This window comes from Oncorhynchus mykiss, chromosome 17 (genome assembly GCF_057628025.1).
Source record: "Oncorhynchus mykiss isolate SJ-2025 chromosome 17, ASM5762802v1, whole genome shotgun sequence".
In the NCBI taxonomy this organism is placed as follows: Eukaryota; Metazoa; Chordata; class Actinopteri; order Salmoniformes; family Salmonidae; genus Oncorhynchus; species Oncorhynchus mykiss.
In genome coordinates, this window is record NC_143038.1 from 41,800,015 (window position 1) to 41,811,407 (window position 11,393).

The 11,393-nt window shown below is 42.1% G+C and overlaps 1 protein-coding gene across 4 annotated transcripts; it reads right to left on the bottom strand.

The window, feature by feature from the left end:
* Window positions 1-597: 597 nt before the first annotated feature.
* Window positions 598-7,736, bottom strand: LOC110494224 (heterogeneous nuclear ribonucleoprotein A1). Of its 4 annotated transcripts, none has more exons than XR_016487946.1 (12): window positions 7,520-7,736; window positions 6,732-6,848; window positions 4,535-4,681; window positions 4,159-4,369; window positions 3,959-4,036; window positions 3,829-3,870; window positions 3,615-3,692; window positions 3,342-3,503; window positions 3,027-3,218; window positions 2,813-2,882; window positions 843-944; window positions 598-693 (listed from the first exon to the last, which is right to left on the bottom strand). XR_016487946.1 is itself a non-coding variant. In XM_090205639.1 (11 exons), exons 1-10 carry the CDS (start codon window positions 7,529-7,531, stop codon window positions 2,821-2,823), a joined length of 1,098 nt encoding a protein of 365 aa, XP_090061765.1. In that variant the 5' UTR covers window positions 7,532-7,729; the 3' UTR covers window positions 1,588-2,291; window positions 2,813-2,820. The 4 variants fall into 4 exon arrangements, 2 of the variants coding, with proteins under 2 accessions (XP_090061765.1, XP_021424804.2); XR_016487947.1 differs by having other exon boundaries at window positions 3,030-3,218; window positions 7,520-7,729; XM_090205639.1 differs by lacking the exons at window positions 598-693; window positions 843-944 and adding an exon at window positions 1,588-2,291 and having other exon boundaries at window positions 3,030-3,218; window positions 7,520-7,729.
* Window positions 7,737-11,393: the final 3,657 nt, after the last annotated feature.

Here is an 11,393-nt window from a genome sequence, read left to right on the forward strand (position 1 = left end):
CTGCTCTTTAAAAATTGTTGCATGTTGCATTTATATTTTTCCTCAGTATAGTAGCAAAGGAGAACAACTGGAGGGGGTTGAACCGCTACCCTGTTAGCAAGGCAAGCAGATTATTGTGCCATAATGAACTGCCAGATCCCTACATTTGTTTTGTTAAATTGTTTGTTTAAAGCAACAGATTCTACTTGTAATGAAAAGTGCTATATAAATATATTATAATAAAAAGGTCTATAGACTCCTTGTCAGAATGATGCCCTAACACATGTCAGCTCTGGGGTTTGAACTTGCAACCTTCCGGTTACTAGTCCAACGCTCTAACCACTAGGCTACCCTGCCACCCCAAAACATCATGCATTCTGTGTCTGAAAATGCTACCACTACTCTACTTCATACCTCTTCCTTACTCTACTTCCGTTAAACCCCGTACACAGGAATTTGACATTCAGCAAATAGGTGATAAAAACCTAAAATAAATTTCCCTCTGCACCACATACAGCTGTCTATACAGAATGAACTGCCTCTACAGAACATACAATCAAGACTTCATTTGGAAAAACAGACCAGAGCCTCATAAGTGTTTACAATAAAGACAAATGCTTAAAAAAACAAAACATTTTATTGCAAGTTAGTACAAAAGTTTAAAACTGTCCAGCAGCATTCCTGTAGTGTCCCTTCTGTCCATTTAAAATGACACTGAAAGAAAAACATTAAAGCAATTAAAACCACACAAAGCACACATCATCTTGAAATAATCTGATATTTGGCCTGCACAAAGCAGAGAAAGTGAGGCATCACAACAACAAAAAATGTAAGTATTTAATTTTTTTTTTAAAACAGCATACCCATGTCATATTTGGTCCTGTAACCGCTGGTCATCTCAGTACAGGTGTAGAGGTGCAAGATAAGGTGCATGAGAGGTGCACTAGTGCAGACATCTTACATTCCTGAAAATGAGAGAGATATTAGAGAAAGTACATACATTTTTAGTGCTACTGAGTGGCTTTATTCTAGATTTTCATGCACTACCAACATTAGTGTAACCAGATCTAGTCATTAATGTTGAGGATATCCGGCCACTTATGTTGTCACAAATGCAATTGAGTAGCAGTCAAGGTTTGCATCATTCAGGTAATTGGGCAACCAAAAACACTGGTAGTTAACTAATTCACTAAATCTATAGCCCTCTTATTCTAAGATTAAATACCTTTGCTGGAATAAAATGCCTACGGAGCCCATGTTAGTGAATTTACCCTGAGACTTAACATGGACTGCTAACATTTTCAAAAAGGTGAGTGTTAAAAATACAAGAGTTGATCAAAAATCTCTTCTTACCTACCAGCATGGTATATAAAATACCCCTTCCTTTCTCGAGCTGCCTCTCGCTAGTCTTACAAGAGCAACCATCTGTACTCAAAGACTGCTGCTGTCCCCTGCTTCACTGGCTCCTCGCGGGGATCTTGCTACTTCTCTCCCTTAGCTGGTTCCTCCCAATGACTAGCCTCTCAGCTGGCTCCTCCAATTGATAGGCTAGTCTCAAGTTCTGTGTGTAAGCTAGACTCCAATTGATTGTGAAGCTATGAGCCAACAGAAAAGCCATTAAGCAAACTTTTATTTTGTCCAGTGGCAACAATGCTAAACTTTAGGGGAGAAACCGGCCCGGCGGCCCAGAAGCACAAAGGCCTTTGACCTCTGTATGCAAGCAGGGTATTTTCACCAAAGGCATTGAGGTAAACTATCTAAACAAAAATGCACTTTTCTAAACAATGACATGCTTTGATACTGAATATGGAACATAACGCAAGTACTCTGAGGATATTCCAATTACACTTCATACCATCTACTCATCTGTTGAGGACTACTCATCTCATGTAACACAATCAACAGGAACCCATCAATCAAAATACACAATGTAAAAAAACAAAACTGAAAAGCGGTTTATTTAATCTTGATTTGGTGGCGGTTACATCTTAAAAACACCCTATAGGTGCGGGGAAAATCAAAATACCTACATAAAACCTTAGTGGAATGCTTTACACTTCAAAGACAAAAACAGCAAAACTACAAAATCATATAATCCTGCTGGGAAGCATTTGACAAGAACGGTTTGAAAAGGACCCACCCATTCCCCTCCCTCCCTCTCCACATGATTTTTCCTTTTCTACTGTACATTTCTCTTCATGTGGCAGATGTAAACCTGCCACAACTGTGCTTGGCTGAGCAGATATAGGGGGTAAACCTGCTGCTTCCTTTCCCTGTCACCTCTCTGGCTCTCCTCTCCTAAGTACTGTAGCCTGTTGGACAATACGGAACAACAATGTTAAACTTTTGCACCTTCCTTCTTTCGTCATTATCAGCTACATTTGAGTGGGGTCAAGAGGAGAAAAGCCAGGAGCAAGCCTTCAATTCAAGCCCGTTGCACTGCATAGCAAAGACAAGGAGGGCAGATTGTGTGTGTGGAGTTGGGGGGGGATGTTTCAAACTCAGTCCAATCCATATATGCCAAGGGGCTCAATAGATGGTAGATTCTGTGAAAGTAAAGATTTGCTGCTGGATCCCCCATACAGAACTCAGACAATTAATTTCAGCACATGTATCACGGTATATGATTGCCCTCGAGCCTAGGCCTACTGGCCATATGTAAAGGGAGTGCTTTGTTTTCTAAAAACAACTATGCTGCATCTTGGACTAGGCTGTGCCAAGGAAGCCACATAGTGAAAATGGCAATCTCAATTCCTCCAATGTACGGACTCCAAAACTACATTTAACAGTCCAATCTAGAGGTGCAGTGCAATTTTTTCAGTACAGCGCTTACCTCAGAACCTAGAACCTTCGACCTCCGGAGCCCCCTCCATATCCACCACCGGAGCCTCCTCCATAACCACCTGCAGAATGGGCCAGGCCTTACGTAAGTGCTCAACTCAAGGGACTAGCTACTAGGGAAACGCCTATATTTTCCTCCCTTACAAATCCAGGGACTTAGGCTCAGTTCTTATTTACTTCAAGGGGAAGTGTAACATGGGACTTACCACCACCACCAACACCACCATATGGGCCGCTGCTCCGGCCCCCTCCACTGCCGCCACTATAGCCGCTGCCTCCTTTCATTGGGCCGTAGCTGGAGGACGACTGGCTGTTGTAATTGCCAAAGTCATTGTAGTCTCCACCACCACCACCACTTCCACTGCTGCTCCCACCACCACTACTAGCTCCATAGTTACCTGCAAGAGGACACAGATAGTAGTTTTAAATTCTAAGCTATCCATCACACACAGCTATCCCGATACAAAACTAAGTGATGGCACTATTTATATGTGCAGCGCACAATTGCTTGGTTGACCTACCACCTCTGTAGCTTCCACCACCACCACCACCTCCATTGTTGTAGTTGTCGTATCCTCCTCCTCCATAGCTGCCACCCTGGTTACCATAGCCACCGCCGCCGCCTCCGCCATAGCCCCGGTTGCCACCACCATACCCGCCGGGACCTCCACCATAGCCGCCACCTAAGGAAATAAGTCAAAGAAGTTAAGCTTTTGGACAAACTGGCAAATCCTCCCGAAAACATTGCCCACATTTTATTTTACAATATCTAGAAAAAACACAGAAGAACTCACCATTGCCTCCATAGTTATTGTATCCATCGTTATCACCATATCCTCCACCTCCTCCTCCTCTCCCTCCACCGAAACCACCTAGAAAAAAAATTGTTACAGATGTGAGAATAACTTGAAGCCTGCATTGCACCTGGGCAGCCAACTAGTAAATTAATTCCCTACGGAACAAGGTTGAATATGGTTTAAAAGGAAATAAAAACCAGAGTGCTCATACCTCCATATCCGCCACCTCTACCAAAGTTTCCACCTCTTGGCCCTGAAATTCAGACATCAAACAGTCAGTCACTTTCTCATCACATCTAAAGCTTCAGTTGTTGTTAGGAATCAACTGCTACAATACATACCGGACCGGTTCATGTCTTCCTTTGACAAAGCCTTCCTCACTTCACAGTTGTGACCATTCACTGTATGATACTTCTGGACTGTAAGCGGAGAAAGGAGATTGTTAAAAACAGATCAGTAAATTACTTGACGAAAAAAAGTAAAACATCTAAATACACAATAGCAGCTTTTCTGTATCAATGGTGTTGACTTGAGAACTTACTGACAATCCTATCGACTGCATCATGATCATCAAATGTAACAAAGGCAAACCCCCTCTTCTTCCCGCTGGTCCTATCAGTCATGATGTCGATAACTTCGATCTTGCCAAATTGATCAAAGTAGTCCCTAAGGTGATGCTCCTCTGTGTCCTCCTTGATGCCACCCACAAAGATCTTCTTCACAGTGGTGTGAGCACCTGGCCTTGAGGAATCCTGTCCAACATGACATTCAAAATATTAAAATCACTTCAAAAGACAAACAGAAGATAATTAAAAACAATTCCACTTCATATTCAGAAACTTCAACAGCACCCCAATATCAAAATATGTGTAACTGGGAGGTTTCTGTGTTTCGTAGTCACAGCAGACATCGCTCACCTCTCTGGACACCGCTCTCTTGGGCTCCACTTGGCGGCCATCAACCTTATGAGGACGAGCCTCCATTGATGCATCAACTTCATCCACAGAGCTGTAAGTGACAAAGCCAAAGCCCCTCGATCTCTTTGTGACTGGATCTTTCATTACCTGAGGAATTCGGAATTGAACCATTAATTTGCTGATATAATTACAAAAGTACCAGTCAAAGGTTTATTTAGACTATTTTCTACATTGTAGAATAGTGAACACATCACAACTGTGAAATAACACATATGGAATCATTTTGTAACCAAAAAGCGTTAAATTAAAATATATTTTAGATTCTTCAAAGTAGCCACCCCTTGCCTTGATGACAGCTTTGCACACTCTTGGCATTCTCTCAACCAGCTTCACCTGGAATGCTTTCCCAACAGTATTGAAGGAGTTCTGACATGCGCTGTGCACTTGTTGGCTTCTTTTCCTTCACTCTGCAGTTCAACTCAAATTTGGACTCATCAGACAGATTTCCACCGGTCTAATGTCCATTGCTCCTGTTTCTTGGCCCAAGCAAGTATCTTCTTCTTGGTGTCCTTTAGTAGTGGTTTCTTTGCAGCAATTTGACCATGAAAGCCTGATTCACGCTGTCTCCTCTGAACAGTCGAGGTTGAGATGTGTCTGCTACTTGAACTCTGTGAAGCATTTATTTGGGCTGCAATCTGATGCTGGCAAATCTAATGAACCTATCCTCTGCAGCAGAGGCAACTCTGGGTTTTCCTTTTCTGTGGTGGTCCTCATGAGAACCAGTGCCATCATGGCTTTTGCAATTGCAAGTGAAAAAAAGCTCAGTTCTTGACATTTTCCAGATTCACTTCCTTCATGTCTTAAAGTAATGGGATGTTGTTTCTCTTTGCTTATTTGAGCTGTTCGACTCCAGGATGCTGGCCTAGGCATATCTCAGACTGGCCAATAAAATAAAATATTAAAAAGGGAAAAAGAACACAAACACTGGACAGAGGAACGCCGCATCCCGGAGTTGCCTCTTCACTGTTGAAGTTAAGTCTAGTGTTTTGCGGGTACTATTTAATGAAGCTGCCAGTTGAGGACTTGTGAGGTGTCTGTTTCTCAACTAGACACTAATGCACCTGTCCTCTTGCTCAGTTGTGCACTGGGGCCTCCCACTCCTCTTTCTATTCTGGTTAGAGACAGTTTGCGCTGTTCTGTGAAGGGAGTAGCACATAGCGTTGTACGAGATCTTCAGTTTCTTGGCAATTTCTCACATGGAATAGCCTTCATTTCTCAGAACAAGAATAGACTGACAAGTTCTTTGTCTATTGTTCTGGCTGTTTTGAGCCTGTAATCGAACCCACAAATACTGATGCTCCAAATACTCAACTAGTCTGAGGCCAGTTTATTGCTTCTTTAAATCAGAACCGTTCTCAGCTGTGATAACATAATTGCAAGAGGGTTTTCTAATGATCAATTAGCCTTTTAAAATGATGGGTTGGGGACAATTGGCCACTTAAATGTGCAGTTGTGTCACACAACACAATACCACAGATGTCTCAAGTTGAGGGAGCGTACAATTGGCATGCTGACTGCAGGAATGTTCACCAGCACTGTTGCCAGATAATTTAATGTTAATTTCTCTACCATAAGCCAATTCCAACGTAATTTTAGATAATCCGACAGTACGTCCAAAAAGCATAACAACCGCAGACCACATGTATGGCGTTGTGTGGGCGAGCGGTTTTCCGATGTCAACGTTGTGAACAGAGTGCCCCATGATGAGTGGGGTTATGGTATGGGCAGGCATAAGCTACAGACAACAAGCAGCATTGTATTTTATCAATGGCAATTTGAAAGCACAAAAATACTGTGACCAGATCCTGAGGCCCATTGTGAGGCCCATTTTTTAAAGGCATCTTTAACCAAAAGATGTACATTTGTTATTTATTTAACTAGGAAAGTCAGTAAAGAACAAATTCTTGTTTACAATGACAGCCTAACCCGGCCAAACCCTAATGACACTGGGCCAATTGTGTGCCGTCCTATGGGACTCCCAATCTTGACAGGTTGTGATACAGCCTGGAATTGTACTAGGGTGTGTAGTGCTATGAATGTATTTCATCTATATGAACAGTAACTCATTAAAAAAATAACTATGAAATTGTTGAGTTTATATTTTTGTTCCGTATTAGAAAAGGAATGCAATACTCACCACACAATCTGTGAGGGATCCCCATCTTTCAAAATGGGTCCGTAAACTCTCGTCGGTGGTCTCGAAGCTCAGCCCACCAATGAAGAGCTTGCGGAGCTGCTCCGGCTCACGGGGAGACTGAATTTAATACGAGGGAAACACACTGGATTAGAAGCAAATGGGGATCATTGCTAGCCATGGCAGGTCAGGTCTACTACTACACTCAGAAATGGCCTACCGTTACTTGCTAGTTAGGCATGCGGCCTGCTGCTTTAACGCATCGGGAGCCTGGGTTGGTAGCCATTCTATGAATAAGCCATTTAGCTAACGCTAGCTAGTAAACTATCTGTAATACAAATTAACAAGCAGTGCACATTTTGAAATTAATTTAACGCAAACACACTTGTCCGCGACAAAAGCGTATCTCGCAGAGCTAACGTTAGCTATCGAGCGTCACCGCGCGCCCTCTACTAGCTAACGTTAACTGGCTAGGTATAATGGCGGACTGTACACTTTACTTGATGCAGGCGCCATAAAAATGCAGTTGCAATCGTGAACAAATGGGCGAATGTTTACAAAAATGCATCTTCATAATAAGTTGTGAAAATACTGGTGACTCGCTAAATAACAATGCTGACAAAGACCTTTACAGCTGCAGATCAAATGGCCTGCTGTCAGATCAAATGGCCTGCTGTCATGTTTAACGTTAGGTAAGTAAGAATGCGTCGCCTTCAAATAGCATAACTGTTACGGACTAAAACGCTACAACCTATCAGCACGTTACTGAATAGTAATCAATACAAACTTACCTCTTTCGACATTCTTTTTCAAAATATATTTAGTTCGACCGTAGCGTAAATAGAAACGAGCTAATTCATGCGAGAGCTATTGCCAAGCTAGCGTAAGCTGTGCTAGCCTAGAGACTCAACAGCACTGCTGTGATCAGAATGAACAACATAGTGATCCGCCCCTCCAGCGCGGTGATCTTCTTGTTCTTTGGGATTGCGTTGGCGAATCGCATCCTATTTAAAGTGTATACACCGCCACCTACTGTACAGGAGTGTGAGGCCATTCACGGCTTACCTACATTAAATTATTTGTGATACAGTACTACTATACAATTGGGGTAAAGGAAAAATTACCCTGACAACTATTAGACCTCTCGAAATAAAAAATAAAGAAATGAATGTATGCAAAAAAAACACCACCCCATTCCACTATTTACCTTATCTAATCCTACTCCAGTACACTACCACTCAACACCTCCTGTAACTGTTCTGCAGTAAAACCTTGCACTCTCAAGTATTTCTCTGCCGCTGCCATAACAACCTCAATTTTCTGTGACTTTCAATCTATTTCTGCAGTACAATTGACAACCATAGCTATGAATGCCAAGAAACCTACCTTACATATTCTTCCTATCACTTTCCATTAGTCTCTGCCTACTCACATGAATCCTCTCAGGATCCCTCACCGTGTACTATCTTCCTCTACCACTCTCTTCACTGCTTCAGCATACAACACATTCTGTACTACTCTCACCCGACCAACCTCAACCTGCCTTTCTCTCACTGGACACCTCTGATTTCCAGCCCCATGGGCACCCCTACAACTAAGACACACAATTTTCTCCACCAAAACGACACATTCCTTTGTCTCATGCCATCCTGCACACTTCTCACATCTAGGACTCTCCTTCCTGCATACTGATGCAACATGCCCATAAACCTGACACCTTAAACACTGAAGTATTTTCGGAACAAACGCTCTCACCCGATGACTTACACTTCCTTAACCTTATCTGGCAAAGACACTACATTAAAACTCAACAGGACATACAACGTCTTCTCCGTTTCCTCAGGCTCTCCACTGGATCTGCGTCGCACCAAATGGAAAGCTACGCAGACACCGGGAATCGTCAATTTCAACGGATCTTCCTCAACATTTAATACCACCCCCGTTGTCACTCCTTTCAATGGTGCCCTGCTATGTAGAGCAAAGCAAGTCACATTTCTTGTCCCTAATCAAGTGATCAGCCAGCTTCCTCTTGTCTGAAGAAACACAATAAATCATCACTAGTCCACTCCTAGTTACTTTCAACAACTCAACCCCAACTTCTTCTCCACCCAACCTATCACCATATATGGATCAGCGGTCCTCACTGCAGGAACTTCATCCACCCTCTCATCAGGTTCCACCTCAGAGCCTCTGTAACACATGTCCCACTTTTTGCACTTGATGCCAACCTTCCTGGCCACACTGCCTCCCTCTACACTCAACTTCTTCTCAACAGTCATCACTGCACCTGCCACCACATCTAATTCATCCTCACTCTCGTCACTCTCAATTTCCTCAAGTTCTTCCAAAAGTTCTGTGAAATCGCTCATTCCCACATAACCATTTCCACTGTTCTCCTTTCTTGACCATCGTCTTATCTTTCCCCAGATCTTTCAGAAGGCCTTTGTAATCCCCCACTTCATGTTTATTCATAATATTCTCCACTTTCTTCCTTATGTCCTTTCCCGCCATCTCCTCCAATCACTAATTTCCCCCGCGGCCCCAACACAGTGATAGGTCAGTGTTCCCACTTTATTCAGTTTACTGCAAATTGCTTGGACTAATATATCATACAGAGAATCAGGATACAACTGAATAATCAGGAGAATTTGATTGAAATCAAAGATAATCACAAAAGGATCACTAATTGGTCAAAGTTAGAACAGCTGCTATTAGGTATTTTGTTTCTGAAGCATATGGTCTAATGGTTGCAATGCACAAACAATTACAATAGTTACAATATAATTAACAGTACTAGTAACATGCCAGGTTGATCAACACTCAGTCATAGTCAGCTTGAACTGGTAAGAGATTTTTATGTGGGATCCTTGGAGAGTTGAAGGTGTTGTGTTTTGAGCTGATGGTCAGGTTGATGCAGGGGTTCTAAACTATTTGCTTCAACTCTGCTGGTTTTGAAGTTGAAGGGGTCTAGAGAGGTCCTTTTCTCAGAAGTGATGCCTCTGATAGTGCTTCCACAAAATTCTGCAATACAGCCTTCAAATGGTGGCCTGGATCCAAACTGAACTGTTCCGTTTCACTTCACAAATTCATTATGGCCATCTTTTCATTTAAAAGGTTTGTGCCTGCATCTACTGTGTGTGGGGCATTATTCAAAACCTGTCAGCTTCTGGATCAACTTCAACCGACTGGTTATTTTTTAGACAGTCCAAGTACCCGTCTATTAGAGGAATGCCAGATTGAATTAGTAAAGTGAAACCATAGTGAAATGTTACATTGTTCATTTTAGATTTTAAGGCTACCATCATAGTAGGCAGAGCTAGGTCCAACTCCAGGTCCACACTGAATTACACTATGTTTCACTATTGTCTCACTCTACTAATTCAGAATAAGTGACGAGAAACAACAGTGAAATGTAACGTGATTTAGTTTGGATCTTGAGGCTACCATCATTGCTGGTCTTGGTTGGACCAAGTCTCTTTTGAAAAATAGATTTTATTTCAATGAGACTAACCTGGATAAATAAATATTAAACAAATAAATTCAAACATTTGCTCTACATTGCTCACAACAGGACCTTTTTCACAAACCTCACCCTCTCCTTCTTCATAGACCTCACCTTCTCCCTATACTCCTTCATAGACTTTACCATCTCCCTCTCCTTTTTCATAGACCTCACACTCTCCTTCCTCATCACCCTCTCCAGCACTTTCTTCATGGTCTTCGCCGATACCTTTATAAAGGCCTCCTGGATTAGGAAGAGATGTGGTGTTACTTGAGGTAGTGAAATACTGCATTGCATGAGTGTACAGAGTCAATGGGGTGTAGTGTGTCATGCCTTTGATATAGATTAGACTGTTTCATGAATTCTTATTCGTATTGTGTCATGCTATTAGCACAAGATGCCATCACCACAGTAATATCAATGCTTTGAAGCATATCATTTTCTATACATTGACCACCCCGGCCATAGTTATTTTATTGGAAGAAGAATGATCCTCACCAATCATGTCCTCAGGCTGTTGTCCAGGTGTATCAATGGAAGCCCGTTCCCGCCAACCAAAACATGTAATCTGACTACGAGTAATGAGAAAGTAAGTCATAATGATGCGCTATAAATATTATTGATATGTTCATCAAAAGAGAGATCAGGATCCAGAGTAACACAGAGGTCATTCACAGTTTTATTTGAGACAACTTTGTTTCTTGGTATCTAGAACTAACATCTCTGTTTTGTCTGAGTTTAAAAGTAAAACATTTGCTGCCATCCACTTCCTTATGTCTGAAACACAGTGTAGGCAGTTTTGGGGCTTCACCATCTTTCATCGAAATGTACAGCTGTGTGTCGTCCGCTGTGTGTCGTACCCATAGCAGTGAAATTTGACATTGTGTTTCTGAATGACATCACCAAGAGGTAGAACATATAGTGAAAACAATAGTGGTCCTAAAACGGAACCTTGAGGAACACCGAAACTTACCATTGATTTGTCAGAGGACATACCATCCACAGAGATGAACTGATATCTTACCGACAGATAAGCTCTAAACCAGGCAAAAACTTGTCCGTGTAGATCAATTAGAGTTTCCAATCTCCCACCAAAAGAATGCTGCGCAGCAGCTTTTTCAAAATATTTTGAGAGGAATGGGAGATTAGATATAGGCCGATCA